The sequence below is a fragment of the Ruditapes philippinarum genome, unplaced genomic scaffold (genome assembly GCF_026571515.1).
Source record: "Ruditapes philippinarum isolate M1 unplaced genomic scaffold, ASM2657151v2 ctg1188_1_1_1_1, whole genome shotgun sequence".
Lineage (NCBI taxonomy): Eukaryota > Metazoa > Mollusca > Bivalvia > Venerida > Veneridae > Ruditapes > Ruditapes philippinarum.
The window spans coordinates 6699-32220 of record NW_026855112.1 but is presented as its reverse complement, the minus strand read 5'-3'; the positions used below and the strand labels follow the sequence as shown (position 1 = coordinate 32220).

At 32.3% G+C, this 25522-nt stretch overlaps 1 protein-coding gene across 2 annotated transcripts in view; it reads right to left on the bottom strand.

Annotated features, from left to right (window-relative positions):
* LOC132742132 (uncharacterized) overlaps window positions 1-23993 on the bottom strand; it is a 31646-nt gene extending 7653 nt beyond the window's left edge. Inside the window, exons 1-5 of one of the 2 annotated variants that reach the window (XM_060730455.1) lie at window positions 23898-23993; window positions 14937-15122; window positions 14104-14225; window positions 10864-11008; window positions 2050-2166 (exon numbers count right to left, since the gene is read on the bottom strand). In XM_060730455.1, the coding sequence (XP_060586438.1) occupies window positions 2050-2166; window positions 10864-11008; window positions 14104-14225; window positions 14937-15122; window positions 23898-23952 (625 nt within the window). In that variant the 5' untranslated portion in view covers window positions 23953-23993. Of the gene's footprint in view, window positions 1-2049; window positions 2167-10863; window positions 11009-14103; window positions 14226-14936; window positions 15123-18449; window positions 18567-23897 lie in introns of those variants that run through there. The other variant, XM_060730454.1, reaches the window with a different exon arrangement.
* Between the last annotated feature and the right edge of the window lie 1529 nt (window positions 23994-25522).

Here is a 25522-nt window from a genome sequence, read left to right as displayed (position 1 = left end):
ATATAAAACAAAAAATACAAACATATTAGGGATGCTCGAAATGTATTGCTTATTTCTATCTGGAGACTTCAAATTTCAAGTTAGCTCAAAAGTGTTCATTTCATGCCCTCGACGTACTCCCCGTGGCTAGAATTGCAAAGTGTCAGCCGATGTATCCACGTCTTGAAGGCGTCACGTTACGCTGATTTGGGTACAATAATAAGGTACTGATGAATAGCAGATCCAAGTGCCTGTCGGGACTTGTGTTTCCGCCCAGCATGGAAGGATTTCAATTTCGGAAACGAAAATTAATCACATGGGGCAAGGTCTGGAGAATACGGGGTTTGAGGAAAAACAAGTACTTTTTCTTTTTCAAAAACGCCGAAACTATTGCGGAGTAATGAGCGGGGGCACTGTCATGTAGAAGACGGATATGCTTAAAACCAGTGACAGGGCGTCGTTTCTTATAATACTTTTTCCAGTTTTCTTAAGTAGTACGTCTTTGTAGTACTTCCCAGTGATACTTTTGTCCTTTTTCACCGGCCCTTTTTTGCGACTCCTTCACCTGAGAAGAAAACTGCGAACAAAACCTTCTTTGCACCCAAAGACCGTTTGACAATTATTGGGCGTTTGTTGTGTTTAGTGTCTCAGATTTTGTTGCTAACTTTTCTGACGGGCTAAACATAATGGACCAAAGTTTCATCACCTGTGACGGCATTGGCAAACTGTTTTTTGTCATATTTTGGAAACATTTGAAGCAGCTTTTTGGCCACCTTAACCCGTTGCTCATCGGTCAACAGATGTGGCACCCATCTAGCAGAAATCCTTGTGACTTTCAAATGCTTCTTCAGAATAAAGTGAACCGTTGATAGTGATAAGCCTACCTTTCGTGCAATATCACGAACTGTAAATCTGGCATCTCCTTCAATGAAATCCTTTATTTTGGAAACGATTGCGTTACGAGATACAGATTTTGGCTCACCTGATTTTGGTGCATTTTTGATGCACTCTACACCAGACTCAATTTTTTTTCATCGCCTAACTGTGTCATAAGACATAAGAAGGCCCATAAGCAGAAAAATGTTCAGTCATCAACTGCTTCAAAGAGCAACCCAGTTTTGAGCGAGCTTGTGTCGACGCTTCTACAAACCATCTTTACTACAGTGGTCAATGGCTGCGTGAATTTAAATGGAAAATTGTATGTCTTACACCAAGTCTAACATGTACATTTATACACCGTTGCGTAGGTATTGAATTACCCTACACAGATATGTATTGGTTTTTATCGTGTCCCATGTAGATCACGAGATAGAGGACAAGAAGCAATTTTTTTCGAACAGCCCTAGTGACAAACATGAATAGTCATTCTAAACAAGAGACTGTTACGTTTAAGGGGGACAACTCCACAAACCACTTTACAACAATTTACTTACTATGCACTGAAGAATTGTCTCCATTAGCTACATAGATTTTACATGATCATTCTCCTTTTTTAACAGATTAATATCAGTCAACGACTGAGTTTAATGCAAGCAAACAATTTAACACGTTTTTGTTAATTCAGTATTAACTTACCATGTTTGATTTGATATAAAGGGAGAAGTGTTTGTTCGAAGGCATTGAGAAAGACATAGTTTATCTTGCCGAGTTACCTTTGGTGATTAAAGTATATTGATACATTTATTTGCTAGATTTTTTTTATCCCGTAGAGCATTATTTTAATAAAATCAACACCCAGAAAATATATTTCATGTTTCAAGAACACATTTTTAGGTATGTACATGACATTAAGTTGCTTCGAAACATACGTGTATTTAATAATATTTACATTAAACACCATGTATATCTATTCATGAGTAATTTGCAAAATATTAACCACAGTTTGTAACAGTTTTCTTATATAGAATATATTATTTCAATTAAATCAACAGACAATGCGTTCATTTTTTTAAATTTATATCAATTTAATGGTCTAAAGCATGTGCAGATAGCACCAAAATAAAACACCAAATTTTCCAGTTACCCTACAGATTGTAACTTATTGACACGATGCATGAAATTTAAATATACCTTTGGCACACATTCCTAAGAGTGATGAACTTTCCCCAGAGCATTCCATCCACATATATTTTCTACTGACTGGATCCAATGATAAACAATTGGTGTCTTTCTTATTTGAATCTGAAACTAAAAGAAAACCTCTGTTATTATCATAACTCAATAATAACAATGTGTATCAATTAAATATGATGTCAATCAAATAGTTTCAATCCGTTTAAAAATGCATATTAAACATTTTGTATTTAAACAAGTTATTTTTTGTAGTTAAAGATATTTGATAACAAGAACCTGTTGAACTGGTTGATGCTCCCCGAATAGGTTTTGAACATATAAAAGTATACCTCTTGTAGTTTCAGAGTTATGTCAAAGACAAAGTTCAAAGTGTTCAAAGATAATTAAACGTTTATATGGAAGCAAAGCAGCGACATGAAAATGGGTATTGGCACAAGCTTGTATCGGGCAATAATTTGAGTTGGTTGTTTCTTAACAATTCGCAAACGTAAACATAAAGAAAAGGTAACCAAACACCTGATATTCATTACACTGATGCATTGTTTGGGTTACTATTCATTGCTATATTCATCTTCATTTGGGGTCTATTTGTCACTTGGTTGAATGTTTTGCTATGAAAAGCCTTAATTTATGTGCTTCAGTTCCAACGACAATTTATTTTTATTTATCTAAACATTGTGTCATAACCATGATATGTATGGTGCACTTTATTCAACATTTAGTTCAAAAGTTCTACTGTCTGTTGACGTCGAACTCAATCCTGGGCCCACCGAATACACAAAAATGATTTTTCAAGAACTTGAAAAATACTGCAGAATTAACCTCCATTAAAAAAATGAGTATTAGGTGCTGAATTAAAACTGTAAAGTCAAAAGTGATTAATATTGAGCAAAAGCCAATTGGTTGTCGGCAAATATTGAAGATATTGAGAAAAGATTATCTAATATGGAATATCACAATGATGTTTTCAGTAATGAGTGCTTTTAAGCTACAAGAGGACAGCCATTTTGATCGGTTTGAAAGAATTTATAATCGTCTTATCAATTTTGAATCCGAAAAGCTGAAATGTTTGTTAAGGGTCTTCGGGCGAGATGAATGTAAAGATGCCCATTAGAGCATTTAGTATATAGAACATTTAATGAAACAAGTCAAAAATAATTATTCTAACACTCACGTGATTTTGCCACTATAGACAAAGAATGAAAAAAACTGGTGTTAAACTGCCAATAAATACCGGTAAGGGACTACTTGTATATGCGCTATTATGTTTTCACCCTCGATTGTATAGTTTATTAAGCATTTTAATGCAACAATAAAACGCATTTTTATTTATATTTTCAGTTCGTATAATGTTTTCTTTTAATACAATACCGAAATAATATCTCACATACACTAACGCCATATATTAGATCCATATCAGTTAATAAATATTTTGACAAAACGGCGCCAATCCGTAAGCAGCGTAATGACGTCATCCTAAGTAAACAACTCATTCATAAACAAGCTGACGTTATTTCATACATACAAGAATGATAAATGGGGCACTGATGTAAACACAATACGACGTAAGTTTTTAATGTTGAAAACTTGATAAAATAACGTTTTTTTCTTATTATTTCTTTTGTTAAATAATTTCTATTTCTTCACAACAGTAAGGTGCGCAAATCGAACAGCGTTATACGAAAAGCGGCACCGGAAGTTATTTCCGCTTGAAAAATAACATTAGTGACTTTCCTTATTTTATCGTGTTAGAATCGAAATAACATCGTCCTGAGAGGTGTATATCGGCTATTTAACACCGGTTTTGTCGTTTTGCTGCGACAAAATTAACCACTCAGGCCTACGGCCTTCGTGGTCAATTCCTACGCATCAAAACTCCAAACCGGTGTTAAATAGCCGATATACACCTCTCAGGACGATGTTATTTCTTAAATAAACCCAGTCATATTGCGTGGGCAAGACATGTTGGAAAAGGTGATATGAAAAAAATAAGGATGGTCATTGTCACATTAAGCTTATTTTCTATCATTTGTCTGATTTTGTATCATTATGTGTTATTCTTAGTGTCAGACGTTAGTCTGTGTTGGTCCACTTATTAAGGTGACTTTGTCTTATTAACAAAAGGAACTTGCTAGACAGAGTAATTCACGTCTTCCTTGTGCTTCTGTACTTGCTGCGCTATAGACTTGCTGCAGGTTTGGACTTGCTGCACTCCTGGACTTGCTGCACGTTTGGACTTGCTGCACTCCTGGACTACTACGGTTTTGGACTTGCTGCGCTTCCTGGACTTGCTGCGCTTTTGGACTTGCTGCGCTTCTAGACTTGCTGCGCTTCCTGGACTTGCTGCACTTCCTGGACTTGCTGCGCTTCCTGGACTTGCTGCGCTTTTTAGACGTACTGCGCTTCCTGGACTTGCTGCACTTCTAAGACTTGCTGCGCTTCCTGGACTTGCTGCGCTTCCTGGACTTGTTTCACTCTGGAGACTTGCTTCACCACTTCTGCAGAAAACTCTAAGACAATACTGAAAGGTCCTTATTCGGGAACTAAGTTTTTTTGTTGTTTTTTTTCTCTCTGATCTTCTATTAATGAACATCAGGTTTCTTTATTTGTCTAAATATATATAGCACGAACCTGATAGAAAACAATTGATGTCACGTCACAATATAATCGACGTCGCAGTAAAATAAAACAAAAGTGTGTTTCTTTTGATGCGCTTAAATACTTATATCTTGAGTTTAAATAAACCTATCAACATGAAATAAAGTGCAAATTAAAATTCAGCTAAATATCTAAAAACTGATTTAAAAATGAATTGAAACAAACATAAAATAAAACGATAAAAATACTAAAAAATAATACAATCTTGACAATAGCCCCTCTTTTCAAGTGAATATTTATATTCACATAAAATAAGTCAAGATTAATTCAAGCACTCAGGTTCTTAAGTGATCCTCGGTAACCTCTGCTGACATTTTCGTCTCCTCTTTATGACGAGAAGTCTCTTTCTTCAAACCATGACAGTCTCTTGCCAAATGACCTGCCTTGTTACAGATGAAGCATGTCTTTCTTCCTCTATCAAAATCATTCTTTCTTGCACGTGGTATTATGATTTTACTTTGTAAAATATCATCTATCTCCCTTGGAGCACTGCTCGAGCCTTGCTTCGAAGCCTCAAATCTTCCATCATGTGCCTCGAGATACTGCTCTGCCATTGGGCAAAGATCTGTCATCGTCTTTGGCGCCCTCTCCTTCAAAAACATGGCCAGGTCTAATGAGCAGCTTTGGATAAACTGCTCTCTTATTATCACCTCGCACAGTGATTTATAAGACTGTTCCCCCTGTGCCATGTCGGTCCACCTCGAGAAGTATCGTCTTAATCTGGAAATATATTGATGCACTGACTCTCCTGCCTCTGGCTTGCTGTCTCGAAATTTTATTCTAAACCCTTCTTCGGTCAGCTGGTACCTCTTAAGCACCGCTGTTTACAGCATTGTGTAATCACACGCTTCCTCAGGGGACATGCTTGTATAAACCTCAAGTCCCCTCCCTGTCAGAAGGGAACTCAAACTCATTGCCCACGTCTCCTCTTCCCATCCTTGGCTTAATGCATACCTCTCAAACCTTTCAACATAAGCATCCATATCGTCATGAACTTCGTCAAATCTCGGAAGTTAAGGATGAGTCGTTCTACCAGGTCCTTCTATTGACGGTCTGGTTAATCTTATTCTTTCGCCCTCTAACTCTTTTTCTTTCAACTGCAGCTCGTGTTGCATTTCATGTTACCTACTCTCTTCTTCTCTCCTAAGTTTCCTTTCCTCTCTGTCAAGGAACTCTGCTTCTTTCTCTTTAATGAATGCCGCTAGGCTTTCCCCTTTAAACCTAGTCCCTCCCCTAACCTAATCCACTCGTCGTAGTTCATGTTACCTTCTTACATTAACCTTTTTATAGTATATCCCGGACGAGCCCCCAAATTGTCAGATGTTAGTCTGTGTGGGGTGACTTTGTCTTATTTACAAAAGGAACTTGCTAGACAGAGTAATTAACGTCTTCCTTGTGCTTCTGTACTTGCTGCGCTTCTCGACTTGCTGCAGGTTTGGACTTGCTGCACTCCTGGACTTGCTGCAGGTTTGCACTTGCTGCACTCCTGGACTGCTACGCTTTTTGACTTGCTGCGCTTCTTGGACTTGCTGCCCTTTTGACTTGCTGCGCTTCTAGGCTTGCTGCGCTTCTTAGACTTGCTGCGCTTCCTGGACTTGCTGCGCTTCTTAGACTTGCTGCGCTTCTTAGACTTGCTGCGCTTCCTGGAATTGCTGCGCTTCCTGGACTTGTTTCACTCTGGAGACTTGCTTCACCACTTCTGCAGAAAACTCTAAGACAATACTGAAAGGTCCTTATTCGGGAACTAAGTTTTTTTGTTGTTTTTTTTTTTCTGATCTTCTATTAATGAACATCAGGTTTCTTTATTTGTTTAAATATATAGAGCAACGGCACGAACCTGATATAAAACAATTGATGTCACGTCACAATATAATCGACGTCGCAGTAAAATTAAACAAAAGTGTTTCTTTTGATGCACTTAAATACTTATAACTTGAGTTTAAATAGACCTATCAACATGAAATAAAGTGCAAATTAAAATTCAGCTAAATATCTAAACACTGATTTAAAAATGAATTGAATCAGATTCGTGCTGCTTAAACAAAAATAAAATAAAACGATAAAAATACTAAAAAATAATACAATCTTGACACTTAGGATACAGGATACTTGGGACTTAAGTAGAGATTATTATAATAGTATTTTTAAAGACCATGACTTCTTTTATGGTCCATCAAAGAAATCTATAAGCGGTGGCCGTCATGATGTTGTGCTACTGTTTTTGTAAGAAATTCTATCACAATTTTAATCAAACAGGTTTTCCATGCGTTTGTATATGATATTATTCTAATACTAGACATGCCCTTGTTTGGAACAAATGAACATATACTTTTTACTTAGCTTTATGTTCCATCTAAGGGTTCGACTGTGTATAGAAATATGTCTTAAACTGTACTTCAAATATTTGAAAATTTATTAATATACTGTAATCTTAACCTTTACTTAATAATTGGTGGTGACCTAAATGCACGCACTAGTTGTGATTTTAATTTTCTAATTATTGAAAAGACAGTGTCTGTATTGCTTGACTATTTTAGAAAATATACTTGATCAACGAAGAAAATCAGATGATGTTGTTGTTAATAAGAGGGGTAAAGAATTATTACATTTTTGCAAAGCCGACAATATCTTCATTGCAAATGGTAGATTGAACCATTGTCTTCAAAATGCACCGTTGCTAATAGAAATGGAAATAGTGTTATAAATTATTTTATCCTCTCAATAACTTTTTTTGATATCATTAAAGATACACAAGTGGTTGAAAATTTCTCATTTTCCTGTCCAAATATTAATGAAGATTGTACCGATTTGAATTTCTTGATATGTCGTCTAATGATTTGATGTGTAGTGCACAAAAACTGTGATAAAGCGGTATAATAGCTGCTAGAGAATATTAGGTTTATGATAGCATAAATGTTGAACTAGTTAATGGGTTTTCATATACTGGTTTGTATTTTACTCATCGCGAATGTCTATACAAAATGGCAGAGGACAAGGCGATTTAAGCTGAGAAAGTATTTAATCATATTGTCAGCTCGTTAAATAATTTAGGATGTAACCCTATCAAACATTCTTCAAAATAATTGACCTTACAGTTATTCCAATAGTATTGTAATGCTGCGAAATATGGATAAAAGGTAGCATATCATGCACTGAAGACATGCATAAATATGCTTGTAAACGTTTTCTTTATGTCATGGAAATAGCTTACAATGATTCAGTTCTAGGGGAGTTGGTTAGTTACCCTATGTATATACTGGTTTATAAACGTTTTGTGAAATAATGGATGCGTAACATTAATATGCATCCTTCTAGATATTTTATAATTTATTATAATATGTTAAGATATTTTGATAATATTAGTAATAAAATTGGGTAACTGTAGTTAGAACTAGCTTCTATCAAAACGGTTTTGGATATAGTTGGGATATCAAAATGTTCATTAAATGTGAAATTGATGGATTATATTCATTTAAAAAAAATTATTTGCCTGCAAAATATGTTTATTGTCTGGATTAAAACAAATAACTCGTGTTTTAGCAAATTCTCGATCTTTATCTCATTGTTTATCGGTAAAAACAGGGCGATATAATTGTATCTTATGTGATAATAGACACATACATGAGTTATTATTTCGTATATAAAATATTATTATCTGATGTCAACTCAAGATATTGATACTATTAAGAAATTAGCAATTTTTTCTATAGATTGCGTTGAGAGAACGTGATCAATTTTTGTCAATGTTCAGATAATAAGTACTTAATATGCCTTTCTTTGACAAATGTAGCGCTTAGAGAACTTGATCATTGTTTGTCCTTGTTTAGATAATTAACACCTATACTATTTCTATGATAAATGTTGTCATTTTGTTCTACGTATTTTCGTTATATCTTTAATATGTCTGATATGTAGCATCCAAAGATATTTATTTTGTATTATAAATCTTAATATGTGTATGGGCCTATGGCCTTATAACTCAATCAACTTTGATAAGTTTAACTCCAAAATTAGGCAAGGAAGAATTATATTCTTTTGCACTGCAATTCTATCCAATGCGATTTATCTATCTACAAAGTCTCTATATGTTATAACTTAAGAATTATGTCCTGGACAAAGTTGAAAGTATAAAAATGAACAACTTACAATAACTCCGACCTTAGGAAAGGTAAAATAACCGTTCTTATGCATTGCACATTTACCCAATTCGATCTATCTACCTACACAGTTTCATATTGATATCTCTTATAGTCTGAGAGTTATAGACCGGACAAAGCTCAAAGTATAAAAAAGAACAAAGGCAATAACTCCAAAATTAGGCTAGGCAGAGTTATGGTTCTTTGCACTACACTTCTACTCAATGAGATATAATCGCCTACAAAGTTTCATGTTGATACATGTATCTCTTTTAGTTTAGAGTTATGTTCCAGACATAGTTCAAAGTATAAAAATAAACAGAGGACAATAACACCAAAACAAGGCAAGGTAGAGTTACGGATTTTATGCAATGCACATATAACTATCTATTTAACTACAAAGGGTCATGTACATACCTCTTGTTGTTACAGACAAGGAAAGCGGACGAACAGACGGATGTTCTAACTGGACAGTAATAATGTGGCTACTCTGTTGTTCGCTCTATAATTATTCTTTTTAGCCACACAAAAGAAAATAGCCACATAAAAACTTTACGGAATGAATGACATCAAAGAGAGAGGACAGTTACCTATTGTCCCACTTGACACATTGTTACTGTCCCGTGAGAGTGTACGGACAGACTGACGGACAAAGCGGCGACTTTATGCTCACCTTTCGGGGCGCATAATTTAATGTAAAAATGGCATTGATACTTAGTAAGAAAAGTATGCAAACGATCAAAGAGGACCTTGTTTAAGGTTTGAAATTAATTTTATCAGGATGTGTCTAAAGATCAATTGGTTTTGTATATCTGGACAAATAGAATATCTGTTAGAATATAAAAAAGGCATCGGTATAGGCGGAAGTTGATTAAGGAATGTTAGAATTTCTCTTCTGGCTTTTGGTACATTTTCATTGGACATTAATTTCTTAAGTTAATCAAATTAGTTGTGATTCTGAAAAAAAAAAAAAAAAAAAAAAAAAAAAAACACCAACACTTGTTTGGCTAAATGACCTCTTGTAATGCGAGTATAAACAACATCTTATTTTAGTGACGATCAAATTAAATGTCCAAGAATGGCAACTTATGACAAATTAGAAAATCTGTCGAGTGTCTATCAAAGAAACATTTACCATCATTTGTAATTCAGGACTTATTTCAAATGCAAGATTTTTTATTTAGGATTTTGTTCACATTTCTATGTTTTGTTAACGGGTAATGAACGTCTCTATATTAGACAATATGTTATCCTTTTTTTGTATTTTAAAGTGTATTGCGAATGAAAAAAAATGAACATTGTTGTAGAAATTTTATATTCTATTATTTTTGTTTATCACAATTATGTATTATTTTGACAAATGTTGGGAAACATTTAAACGTTTGTATATACCGTTAACTCTGGATTCTGAGTAGAATTGCAATGATAAATAAGCAGGACACTTATTAAATTAAATGGTCACTTCTTGGTTTTATATATAGGAAATACGTACATATTAAGCTTGAGTGCCTTATGGTAAAATATAATATGGTATGGAGCTCAGATGCACAATAATATTATCACGGAGACTTTAATTGATGTACAAACTTCAATCATAAAAAAGTCAAAAGCAAAATTTTATTGTTACAGACAAATCAACTAATTTTTTCACTTACACCAGTCCCGGTATGGTGTATGCAATATATTTCAAATAAATGGGAGCTTTTGGTTATATAAGAAAGTGGGACAAACGGAAAATGCGAAGTGAGGGAAAAAAACAGTGTAAGACTTGTCATAGGCTTTTCCAATCTGTTGACAAATTGTCAATAAATCTTTCATTTTTGGAACTGTTTTGATGATTTATATTGTGTTATCTAGTTGTTGAGTGTTCACATTATATAACTGAAGCGACCGAATCATACTAATAGTAACACAAAGGCAGGATATATTCAGGGAAGACATTGGAACGGTAATGCGTTGTTTTGAAGTTATGAAACCTTCCGACGTTCTATAAGGTAGAAAGTATATTTATTTTTACCATTAAAACTTGTCCGATAAACTGACAAATACGTGGTACCGTTATTGTTTCCGCCACATGCAACAATGGGTTTGTTACAGTGGGAGTCACAATACACTTGCAAATCATTTGTAGTGTTTGTAAAACCGTCACCAAGGCAATGACACTGAAATAATGAAATTAAATTAAACAACAGTCAACATAAAAAGTTAGGTTCACAGACACAACATTATATAAACATATGACCTTGTTATTAAAGGTCGCCTGACAATGCCGACTGATTCGGTTAAGCAAGCTGTACAGTATATGTATTTGAAACGATAAGTATCTAAAATAACATTTGTCAGATAGTTTGAAGTCAGTTTTCTTTCTTTAACTTTTCTCTAGGTTGTTCAATAAAATTAACATTCAAACACGTTTTGATATCAAATATTCGATACATTTAAAACATAACTCTAATTAAAAGGTTTCTGGACAGTCCATCAAAAGCACCATGTTGAGTTAACTGACCGTGATCCTTACCGTGTTAAAGTGACATTATACCCATCCAATGGAATATGTGAGTAAACAAGTTTCCATAATTCCTATCGATTTGATTATTTTCTTCGCATAGAGGATAAATAACTTACATGGGCTTAGAAAAGTTCTTAAAATATGCATCTAAATTAACTTGTAACATTCAATCTATAATAAGAGTGGACAGTCTTCGTTCATTGAACACCGCTCTTCCTTGACGATCTTTTATTTTTAAATATTTCAAGCATATTTATATTTTATCCTTCACCTTCAATCTTCAGTCACCATGATAGCAGTCAAAGTTAGCATTATGGCACTAAAAAACCTGTTGTACATACAGTGATGGTATCGCACAAGACTCCTTTTAGAGTCCTTGCGTTTCAAAATAATTTGTTATTTTCACGAGAAATGAAAATGGAATTGCGATAGGGACCAACGAATGTCATACATTAGCTTTATGGACAAAAATTGAAGTATTAGTGATAAACAAGGGCAACATTGTCGCAAAATACGCCCGTCACAAAAGCTTTGACATTTGAGATATGGGCATAATAGATATACATATAGGAGATATGCTTTGGCAATATCCGGACAATATCTGGATATCTTATCATGTCTAGTGACCTTGACCCTGCAAATATTAACATAAATTACATGTATCATAGTTTAAATCATGATAGTTATTATTTGTCCATCAATAAATGATGACTCAATGGCCCCTGTACACATCTTTTGTTTTATCCTTATTATTACCTCTCTATGTGACATTGACTTTGGAAGCAGGTACCTGGATTATACGCGCAATTCTTAGCCTCAAAATGTCGAACATTTGTCAAAGTAACATTAAAATCCCCCGATGAATGTAAAATTTTGCTCCGAACAAGCATTTTTAAAAAACCTTTGTGATGTTAACCTTTTACCTTGAGATCTGGTTCATTCACGTGACACTGCTTCTCATAGTGGTGAACATTTCTATGTAATGTCATTAGAATTCCACAATGCATGTAGGAGATATGCCCTGAACAAAATCTTTATAATTATTTTATCATCTTAAGTGACCTTGACCATGCATGTATTAATGCTACACACCTGTAGTCATGATTATGAACATTTGTGTTTCAATCACTAAATAAATGATAACTAAATGGTCCAAAGTGTGACCTTGACCTTTGACATAGAGACCTGGCTCATGCGTGCAATTTAGCTTCTCAAAATGGTTAACATTTCTATGAATTTTTAATTAATATTCCTCCATGCGTGTATGAGATACGCTCCAAACAAAAAAAAATGGACGCTGCCCAACCGACCGCCCGCTCACCAGACCGCCTGCTAGGGGGAAAACCATTATACGACCCGTTTTTCAAACACTCGTATAAAAGGCATGCATATGGAACACATAAATAACATTTAAAACTTTGAATATCACTATTAACAATCTCTACAGAGCCTTTGGGAAACAAAGACGTTGAAAGGTGTTGCTCTAACAAAGTTAAACTCATTTTGGAAAATAAATAAAACTGTTGCTTTAAAAAAATTATAACTTCTCTATAACTGCATGAGCAGCTTTGTAATTTGTGTACAACTTAAACATATTTTTAGGGGAGCTTTCATATAGACATACATATTTTATTTAAATTACGCATGTTGTAACATGTTGTTAGACTATGTTGTAAGAAGTATTTTAAGCGAAAAATGTTGGGTGTCACCGATCTCACTTTTGAGTTATCAGCCCTTAATTTATTTACTTATTTCAAGTCTTTTCAAAGGTTGATAACTTGTACATACGTCTACAAAATCACTTCTTCTTCATTATATGTTTACCCCTTTTCTTTCATTGATCTGTTACAATATTTCAGTTTGAATAAAATCGACTCAACATTTTTTAAGAATATGGCTTTTTTAAGGTAAAATGACACATGTTTGGAGAACTCAAGAAGGAATAAATCCGCTACTTATCTTGTCTTCAAATTTTGCAAAATTGCAAATACACTCAAACCGAAGTAAGCTACATGAACGTAAGAACAAAAATAAGGTATTATTTACATAGCTTTTGTGAATTATCTGATCTTGAAATAAGCAAACAAATCCAATTCAGGGACAGATAACAAAAAAAGACAAAAAAGACTAAAAAACGAGATGTTTTCGCATACAATGCTTTTTCATATTGTTAATACTTTAACAATCTGTCATGTTTAAAGAAATCATATTGAACAGTTTTAATTTAACCTATATGTTTTTATGAACAGTCTTTAAACATTTGCTTTACATATATATATATCTTTCATAACAAGTAGTGTTAAATGCTTTGATATTGGCACAAAATGAAACCCATCTACGATAAGACGAACAATTGTGAACGAAAGGTATTAAATAGTTGTTTTTTTTTCATTTAAAATAATAAATTGTGCATCTTTTTAGCTTTATGCATATCTATTCTGTATACAGTGTTTCATTCTGTTTTGCTAACTACAATCCGATTATAAACACATCAATCATAGATGAAGTCCACCGATTTAGAACTTCATCGGTTTAGTTTTTTTTTGTAACATAATTATAAAAGTTCTGTCTAGTGAGTTTTCATTATCAAGGAATATCGTTAAAATTAGTTTTACGTAGTACGTAGGGACTGACTTGCGTTAAATATTTTATTTTTGAAATGATAAATAATCTAACATAAATAATATATCTGGATGTAGGACTTTTTCATTAAGTTGCTTTTTTCAAATGAATAAACTAATAATTTACCTGATCTTTGGTTATGCCTATATAACGATTGTTTGTACATGCAGAAAAACATTTTCCTGGATTCGAATCTTCGATTTGAATTTGACCTCTTTGTTCCGATACATCGTTGATAGACACGCAGCCTTTTGAACAATATATCTATATTCAATTAGTTTGAAAATACCAAATATAACAAAATCATAAGCAAAAGAATCAAAAATAATAAAATAAAATATGAATAATTTTATTTGATAAATAACTCCACCACAACGCCTGCTCCCTTGAATAAAACAGGCTTTGTCGAATTTGTTCTTCAAATTGTTTCTTACTAAGTCAGATTCCATTTATATATATATCCATTTGCAACATGCGTCGGCATGAAATATGTGATAAAATATCAACACGCGTCGGTATATGATATACGATAAGATATAAACATACGTCAGTATTTGATTTCGATAAATACACATACAAATTATAACAGGAAGACGGAAAGGTATGATTGTTTTTTCAAGATTTTTGTTGAAAGTTTACGATTGTATTGAATAATCTCTTGAATATTTAGAAAATGTCTAGATAATGCAAATTAAGTGTTTAATGTTCCTTTAAAAAGCCGTTTACGAAATTTTGTAATTGTTATGAAAAATTTAAGTCGCTAATGATTATTATCAAAATACTAAATAAATGCATAATAATCAGAATGACTTATATCTGAATATGTAAATCAGTTGCACTTAATATTAGATTTTAAGTTAATTCCTGTTAAATAAATTATAGAGTTAAGTTGCCTCTATTAACGACATTATTCAACTAATCATATTAGGTTTTAAAACATGTATATTTCATATTCATACCAGTATACGTGAAAGTGGTGTATGTTCTGAAATATCCGACCCAAATCTTTTCCTTGCTCTTAATTTCAAGGTCAGAAATATTAACTGTAACCTTGTCACCAGAAAAGTCGAACTCTATCCTGTTTGTGAGCTGACATGTTTTGTTCCCACCCCAAGTTGAATTGTCTTGTGAAACAAAGTATTCCGCTGGAAAGACATCGCAGTTCAATCTAAATACTACATATAAATATAGACAATATTATGAAATACATGTATCTATTTTTTCTTCAAAAATGAAAATGTAAATCTTGTTATTTATTTTGTACATTTATACTATGATATTATCAATAATATAATGCTGATTCGTGTTTCATTAATAAATATGATTTAAAACCGAATGAACAAGCTTGTTTTGTTTTTTTTACCAGTTTGCATGTTTAAACTTGCGGGATATTAGAAGGTCTTCTAATCGTCAGTGTTCACAAAATCGACGCTCTTCGACGGTCTAGTCTGTACAGACTTTGTTGCTGAATGTTTTATTTTGATTTTTTTTTTAAATTTCGAATTTCTAAAACATTTCGTAACGCTCTGGTACGGAAGCGTCCTGGTGCCAATTTAACATGCTCTATAAAAAAGATAAATCCTACGTAGCACTTAATAACTCCTACGTAGGACTTTATAACTTCTACGTAGGAGATAAAAAAAGCCTAATTAGGACTTTATAAGTCCTACGTAGGCCTTTATAAGTCCTACGTAGAAGATAAAAAACCTAATTAAGAGTTTTAAAATCCTACTTAGGAGTTAAAAAGTCCTACGTAGGAGTTTATAACTTCTACGTAGGAATTTTTTAGTGTTTTTCTTTGTAGGAGTTATAAAGTCCTTCGTAGAGGTTTTTAACTCCTAATTAGGTTTTTTTATCTCCTACGTAGGATTTACAAAGTCCTACGTAGGAGTTACAAAGCCCTACGTATGAGTTTAAAAGTCCTACGTAGGAATTATAAAGTCCTCCGTAGGAATTCTAAAGTCCTACGTAGGAGTTAAAAAGTTCTACGTAGGAGTTTAAAAGGCTTTTCTATCTCCTACGTAGGAGTTTTCAATGTTTATAGAACATGTTAACTTGGCACCAGGCCGCTTCCTGTATTCTGGCTGTTGGTTGGTTCAAATTTTTACTTTTAGTATTATTTCTCGGCGCTTTTGATGTTTTGCATCGTTTATTTTGGTAGGTTTTTTTGTTGTTGTTGTTTATTTAGGGTCATATTGTGCCGTTCCAGCCAATCCTGATATTTGTTTGAGCACGTGATCATTAGAAGACCGAACAACCTCCCGCACCCGTTAGCGCAATGGGTCCATAATAGTTTGAATAAATGAAATACCAACTAAGTAATTTCATTTGACCGATCAAAAGCAATAAACGCATGAATTGAATTTATCCTTGCGATATTTTTAATATATAAGCAAAAATATAAAGACACAATGAAACAGATACATTCCATTTTTCGTTTTCCGGCAATCTAAATTGAGACTTGCACAATGTTGAATATTTTAACATAACTTGTCCGGGACTGTTCCTACATCAATGTTATCCTTGGCTTTGGTGTTTTACATATTTCTAAGTATACCCTTTTTAAAATAAATGCCTTTTATAAAAAGACTCAAGTTTTGCCATGTAAGCTTAATTTTGAAAATTGAAACTAACTGCATTGAAACAATATTACGCAAATAGTATCGTCTGTACACATTGGACATACGTTGAAAATGCAGGAACGTATGCAATGTACTAAAATCTAGATATGGCATATATTTTAGTGACCTTTTTATTAGATTTACCTTGTACTAAATCAACTTTAAAGTATATGTATATTTATGTTTACCAGAAAAAAACTCTATATCATGATGTGTATTACATTTATTTCATAATTGCTCAAGTGACGTGTAGAAATTTGTCACTTAGTTTGATACGAAACAATGACTCCGGCGGGATACAGAAATTTTATTTAATAATAAAATTATGCACAGAATATTATTGTTAATCATTCAAATAAATAACTTTCATTTTTTGTTTCGCAAACAGAGTTGCATATCACAAGATATTATGATTCCCTACTAAATTCATTTAAGTATGCACTCTTAAAGGTTTTCGCTTTCTTTCTACACATTTTAAGAGTACATTCGAATAAATAATTGATATTATTAAAGCTAAACACACATCTTTATAGTAACTATAATATTTGTTAATTTATAATTATTTATGTTTGTAAATATATTATCCTGTAACTAAAACAATGTCAGTAACATTGAATGATTGATCGATGCAATGAACCTATCTTAGGTGTCAATATATCATGTAATAACTTACATATTATATGTTATGTATTTTTGCATATTCGTTTTGCTCATGATGTTGTAAATTATTATTATACAAACAGAGTGTTGTTGTAAATAAGTTGGAATTGAAAGTAAAGAAAAAAGAAACAAATAGGAAATGCAAAAAAAAACAACATCGTCTAGCAAAAAACAACAGAAAATAAAAATCATGCAACATTTTAGTGTACATACTAATCATAGAAGTAATGTTAACTTTTCACATAATTATAAACTTTTGTCTTTTTTATTAGATTTTACAGTGTATCCATACAGTAAAGGTCATATTTTGCATTTCTGACTTACCTGTCATAAGAAGACCTCAAATGCCCCGAAATGAATAGGGTCAGTCACGAGCGGATAACTAGAGTTGAACCACCGACTTTCCGTAATCTAGCTCCCTGTACATTACGACTGTGAGAGTTCGAATGATTAAGCATATTCGAAAATTAATAAGTACATGTATATGTGCAAAGTATTGCCTTGAATTAAAAGCATATTTCATACCACTTTACATTGAAGATTAAACAAAACATTCAGAAGGTTTCATCAACATAAATTAAAACTTAAATCGCTCCCAACTGCAAATAAAATATATGTTTAAACTATGTTCAGAGTGTGACGATAGTTACTTATACTTCCTTCAAAATAAAGAGCATATCTGATTAGAGTATGTTATGATATTAGAGTATTAACAAGGTTACAATACATATATACAAGTAATACAGTTAATAAATAATATGTACTCAGTGAACTAATTACAATTATAAAGTGATGTAATAAATAAAACATAAACGTATGCATAACAGGTGTCTCCTTTACGAAGATATAAAATGTCATGGTAATAATACGGTAAATGTATTTTACGCAATTACATGCTTTACGTGAGTAGATAAGATTGTGTAGTCTGTATTTTGTGTGTGTGTTTTAAAATTTTTAAGGCTACTAGATTCTACAGATTAGTTTTAAGCCTTTCAAACTTTTTTTTTTACTTTTTAAAGCTATATTAACGTTACGTGTGGCAACTAATACATATATACAAGTACAAGTGGAAGAGAAACATATATTTCCAAAGTTACCTAATGCATTTCAAGAAAATAATAAAAACAGGCTCTGCTTATAAATATGATTAAATGGCTTATATTTTACCGATAAAATAAAAATGTAATTTACCTTGAGTGTAAGATATCCATAAGAAGATATAAAATACACCTGTAAAATCCGACATTTTGTGCAGGTTAGTAGTTAACCAACTTACTACTTTTACCTGTCGTATTTACAACGAAGTTATAAAGTTTAAAACTAAAATAGAATCTGAACAAAAAATCCTTTATGTGGTGCGATTTTCAAATGCAATACGGTGTACTAACATGAAATTACTTTACTACGCATCATAAACCTCTTTCTGATTATTCATTGAAAACTGATAGGGAAAATAAATTTCATATTTCTGATATAATACGGGTGTCGATGCTTATCCTAGACAAGGATAAGAATACCATAAATTGTTGGTGAAATTACATTCTGTAATAACAATGATTGATTTGATATAGATACATTATCTTATTAGACTAAGTGCATTTACTCCATTAAAATATGTTATATTTTTGTAAAGATATACTATGCTCGAATTTGATTTTAGAAAACACTGATAATTGATACAAAATATCTTTGTAAATTATATAGAATAAACTTATTTGATTACACACACAGTAATAATAAACTCTACACACACTACAAAGGTCTTCACAATATTAATAGATATAGTGTCAATAAAAAGACTGGCAGTTTCTTGAAGAAAAGGACCAACTTTAATTGACCTGTAATAGGGAACGCATCATCCATATTATACACACTTTTATTCAGATTAGACATATTTAGTAAGAGTTTTATTATAGATTTCAACAAATTTCTGTGATAACAATATTTTATTCATGGATGAGTATAGTATATCTTTAAAATTAATTAACAAAATAAAAGTACTAAACAATTTGAGGAGATGAACAATTATGTACACAGATAAACTGTCTTCTATCTAAACATCTGTTACATTTTCAAAAGAATATTGCATTTAGTTGCCCAAAGTACACGCGGAAGGAAAAGTTTGTCACAGGCTTCAAATCCAGATATGGACATTTTTTCTGTATCGTTTTGTCGATTTTATTGACTTTTGAGATAAAATATTATGTTTTTATGATCGCATGGTGCCCATACAACAATTGTTAGGAAATACACTTTTTGTGAACATGGAACAGAATTTGTGCATTTATTCCATCTTGCTTGATGAAATTGGGACTTACATTCTGCTTCCTTCCATACTTCTTTATGACAATTGAAACCTACGTTTTGCTGAATACTATCATGCATTATGATTACTGAATGCACCATCATGTAATTGCAACTTCATGTGTTCCTTTCTGAACCATCAAACTCACATATTTTAATATGCTATGTGTTTAATTGCATCTTTTTTAAGGACAGCGTATTATTTTTGGTATTTAAAGGAACATTCTTAGCTTGTTCTTGATATAATTAGACGGTAAAATGGTAAGTTCACGTTAGTACCTTTAATTTTGCTATAAATCCTTACATTGTCGACACTATTTCACATTAAATTATTGATTTTTATTGATGGGGCTGACATGTAAGTGGGAGATTTAAAAAAAAAAAAAAAACAACAAAACAAAAGAAAACGATTTGACAGGCGCCACGTGCGTGTTTTTGAAGATTCGGCCAGCATGTAGATGTTTCTTATGACTTATCCTACAACTTATACTGTTTATACTACTTTTTGAACGTGTGCCATAGTCGTTTGTGCAATAGTGAAATTGAATTGAAAGATATACTATGCTCAAACTTGATATCAAAAAAAATACTGATAAGTGTTTCACGGTCTTTTTGTAATATAAAATAAATATCACTTGGCTTGATACAAATGATTTCCTTTAAATCTTATATACTATAAATGGGCTCTATGAACATGACTATGAACCATGAACAAGTTATTAAAAGAATATGACAGTTTTTTTAGAAAGACACAGCTTTACTTAAATTGATCCGTGACAGGGAACACAGATTCCAATACATTGTGTGTATGTGTTTCTATTTTTATAAGACATATTCACTAAGAATTTTATAGATAAATTTCTGTAATGAAAATATATTACTGAAAAATGCATAGTATACCTTTAAGCATAAAGTATGTGAATGTGGTGGTGTTAGAGGGGTGTCTGTGACACAGAAGATTGGTGACTTATAGGCCTTTTGGGTCGAGTACTATAATCATACACATAATATTATATGATTATTTGTAATTGGCTATACACATGTCACAAAAATAACAACTTCCTTCCTTCCTTCCCTTCCTTCCTTCCTCCTTCCTTCCTTCCTTCCTTCCTTCCTTCCTTCCTTCCTTCCTTCTTTCCTTCCTTCCTTCCTTCCTTCCTTCCTTCCTTCCTTCCTTCCTTCCTTCCTTCCCACTTTATTATATATTGTACTGCGTAACACACCTTTTCGCCATTATTTGTGACTGTGAGACATTTGGAAATTTAAAAGGCCAATACAATTTGCCTTTTTAATGTTCAAGTCTTTAGATACAGACCTTTGCAACACACAGACAGGTGCTTAACAACTGGATGTTTGATAAGGGAATACTCTAAATTCCATCCCAGCTCATGAACGTATCATTTGGCTGAGCTTGGGTGAGTCAGACCTTAAACTGTCCCATTAAATAACTGTTTATTTTTTTTCTATTAGACTGTATACATGTATATAAAATTAAATTGCATAATCTTTTTCTACTTATATTTATATTCTTTCCTGGGCAATTAATATATCTATTTATTATATATTCGCATAAGAATACCGTTGTATGGTCACCGCAGTTTGTGAACGGAAAATTCCGTTGATAAGCGAAATGTGGAAACTTTCCGTTAATCTCGATAACAGAGTTATCGCCCCTTAACCGTTCACACTCGCTAGACATTGTGTAAATTGTTATATACAATGTCAGATGATCAAACATGATCAAAAAAGCATCAGACACCTAGCTTTAATTAGCATAAACACTGAATAATGGCTTTAAGCGAAAGCTAACAGTAAGCACGTCATGGTAGCGATAAATCATATAAGGCACACTTTAACAAAATCTATCGTGTAATTTTAGGTGTACAAAAGGAAGTAGGGAATAGAAAATAGACGATTTTGAATGACTTCTACATAAAAGTAATACAAAAAAGAACTAAACCGTAAATAGTTTGTATAGAGCATGAAGAAAGGTATAGCTTATACATAAAGGTATACATTTAAATATTTCAAAACAGTACGATAAATGTCTCGTGCAAGTTCAAGTTGTAAGATGTAACCAAAAAGTATAACTCAAATAATCATAAGATAAACATAACGTGTTTCTGTACACAACGGTTGCGAGAGTAAAAAGTAGTTAGCATATTTGGAAAATAAATAAGCATATATGAAAAGCATTGCACTTACGTATTCCACGTTTCATGTAAAATACTCACTACTAGTTACATTGACGATTAAAAACAATATTCAAAACGGTTTCATTAACATAAGTTAAAATTTAAATCGTTCTCAACTGCAGATAAATATACGTTTAAACTATGCCAAGATTGTGACGATATTTATTTACATTTCCTCCAAAATAAAGAGCGTATTTAGAGTATTTACAAGGTTAAAGTACAGACATACAGTGTAACTTCCGAATTCCGGAACTTTTTTAATTCGAAAACTTCTGAAATCTGAAAAATTTGCAGGGTCCCGAAAGTTCTTCTTCTGTTTTCTATGTACATTTGTAATTGGTACCTCTGAATAATGCAACTTCTAATTTCTGGTACAAATTTGGCCATCTCAATTCATATTTACTTCCACAATCAGGAAATTGAAAAGGTGTGAAGAAATATTATACTTGAGAATGTGAATCATTCAAAATGTCAATATTTTCCATAGTTACATTTATCTTATCACAACCTGTCAAGTATGTCAAACTCTTGATGAAAGTGTTCAAAACTAGTAAGAAAGTCAGAAAGACGTGATGAAAAAGAAAACAACAACAAAAAGGTTAATAGCAGAAACTACAGAGTGTGGGACAAAAACCCCTCCCCGCGCAAAGCCCTCCCCCCCCCCCATCTAAAAATGACATGCTTGACAAAAGTGCCCCCCCCCCTCATATGAAATATACAGGTAGGAAGAAAGCCCCACCATCAACAATACATCTAGGACAAAAGTCCCCCTCCCCATCCCATCAAACCAATTGGTAGAGCAAAGACCCCCCCTAAGCTTTTTAGACTAGACTGACTTATATATTTTCTTCACACACCTAGTTGCTCAAATTCATCAAGGTTCACACTAGCTCAAACAAAAACAATTTGTTTTTAATGTTTATTCATAATGTACATATTGAAGTGATTACAAAGTATATGATAACAGATGAAATAACGCATGCATGTGATATTAAATTCATACATGTAGCTTTCCATACTTGTTATTCTTCTTACAAAATAGTCTTACATTTGTAATTTTAATCACTTTATTTAGTAAAGGGATCAATATTCTTAGCACTGCATGTGATATAAAAACAATATTCTTTAAACGCACAAATATTGAAAGATAGCATAAACATGTATTATAGAAAAGATAGCATTGCAGTATGGTACTTATGATCAGAAGAAAAATGATATAAACAAACACAACTATAATTCAAACATGAAGAAAATGAAAGGTTACAAACATGAAGAGAACTTAGGTGCAGAGGCTTTTGTCCTATATGTGAATCTGATTGGGGGGCTCTTGTCATATGTGTAAACTTGATGGGGGTGCGATTTTAGAGGAGGGTTTTTGTCCGGGGGCTTTTATTCGTATCGCAATACGACATAAAAATATTAAGGATAAATTGTTAAAAACATTATGCTCTGGTAACAACAAATTCCGTAATAGTTGATAATGAAATCTAAAGTAGTTATAAACATTTTTTAAAGTTCTATAATTTTGCCATGTTATAAATGCATATATCTTTCATCATGCTGATGTCTAATGTTTCGACTTGATCACTTAATTCCGAACGTCTGAATTCCTGAAACTTCAAAATTCCAAACATTTTGGCTAGTCCCACAGGTGTTCGGTTTTAAAAGTTGCACTGTACTAGTAATACAGTAAATTAATACTATGTACGCAGTCAATTTATTATGATTATAAAGTGTTGTAATAATTTTATACAGAAAATATGTGAACATGTGTCTCTTTTACACAGATATATACTGTCAAATGGTAATAAATTGTTAAATGTATATTTTACAATTACTTGCTTTGCGAACATATACGACGTGAATAAAATACCATTGTGAAGTCTGTAGTCAGTTTGTGTTTAAATTCTTTAAGGCTGCTAGATTCTACAGATTAGTATTAACTTTTTATAAGTTATTTTTGACTTTTTATGTATTAATGTTAAGTGTGTGGCGTCTAATATACATGTACAAACAGACGAAAAACATATATTTTTTACCGTTCCAACTGCCATACAAGAAAACATAAAACACAGGCAGTGCTTATAAAAATGATATAACAGCTTATCTTATTTACAGATAAAATAAAAATGTAATTTACCTTGAGTGTAAGATATCCATAATATGATATAAAATACACCTGTAAAATCCGACATTTTATACAGGTTTGTAGTTAACCAACTGACTACTTTTACTATGCTTAATTTACAAGGAAGTCTAAAATATTATCTGAACAAGTTTATAACACTCCCATTATCTTTTATTGGATGTGCTTTTCAAAGACAGTACGGTGTACTGAACATGTAATTACGTTTTTGAATAACAAACCTCTGAATTATTTGTAAGAATAATGAAGGGGGACATAAATTCATATTTCTGATATAATATGGGTGTCGATTTTCATCCTAGACAAGGAAAAGAATGACATAAATTGTTGGTGAAATTACATTCTGTAATAACAATGATTGATGTGATATAAATACAATTATCTTATTAGTGGGTTTATTCCATTAAAAATTTAGTTTATAAATTAATGTTACATTTCTCTAAAGATGTACTATGCTCGAATTTGATATTAGAAAATACTGTTTATTGATACAAAATATCTTTGTAAATATAAAATAAACTTATTTGATTACGCACACTGTAATAATAAACTCTACACACACTACAAAAGGTCTTCACAATATGAATAGATATAGAGTCAATAAAAAGACTGGCAGTTTCTTTAAGAAAGGACCAACTTTAATTGACCTGTAATAGAGAACGCATCATCCATATTCTACACTCTTTTATTCAGATTAGACATATTTAGTAAGAATTTTATAGATTTCAACAAATTTCTGTGATTAAAATATTTTATTCGTGGATGAGCATAGTATATCTTTAAAATTAATTAACAAAATAAAAGTACTAAACAATTTGAGGAGAGAAACAATTATGTATACATGAACAGATAAACTGTATTCTTCTATCTAAACATCTCTTACATTTTCAAAAGAATTGCAGAAACGAAAGGCAGCTTGCCTCACACAACAACATAAAATGACGGCATTCCCGACTATAACCACGCTTTTATAATTGCCCCGTTAACGGAATTAGGTTGGGTCATTGTCGTTGTGTCACTACGATCTGTTCCTTTGGTAGTATGACGGAATTATTTATTTTTTCACAAACCAACTTCTTGTCCTTGTTGAAAGTGTTAAGTTACGACAATTAAAAAAGTAACACAGGATTCTCTTTCCTCACTTTGTAATCTCAAATTTTATTTGCACACAAACATTTGCTAGGACGACAACAAGTCGAGTTTTTGTTATTTTTCTGTTTATTGGCTGTTGTCTTGTTAAAATGCCGCATTAATATTTTCTTTTGATTGATTGTTATGATCTCATTTTTGTTTTGGAGTGGCGCTTGATCGCACAGTCGTCCTTCTTCTTTTTAAGGTAGTTAAAAACAGCGATCATGATAGATAAACACACTTATTTCGTTTTGAATATTAACATATATATCACCCTTATAATATAATTTTGATATTATTATAACATTGTCATCTTGCTGACCAGTAATTACAATATACATGTATTTGGTACTTTTATTGCACAATTCTTATAACCATACTGTCTCAATGAAGTGTATGATATTTACAAATGCATAATTAAATATAGGCAACAAGTTTTTCCCCTCACCGATATAATATACATCCTTTTTATAGCCACTCATAAACTT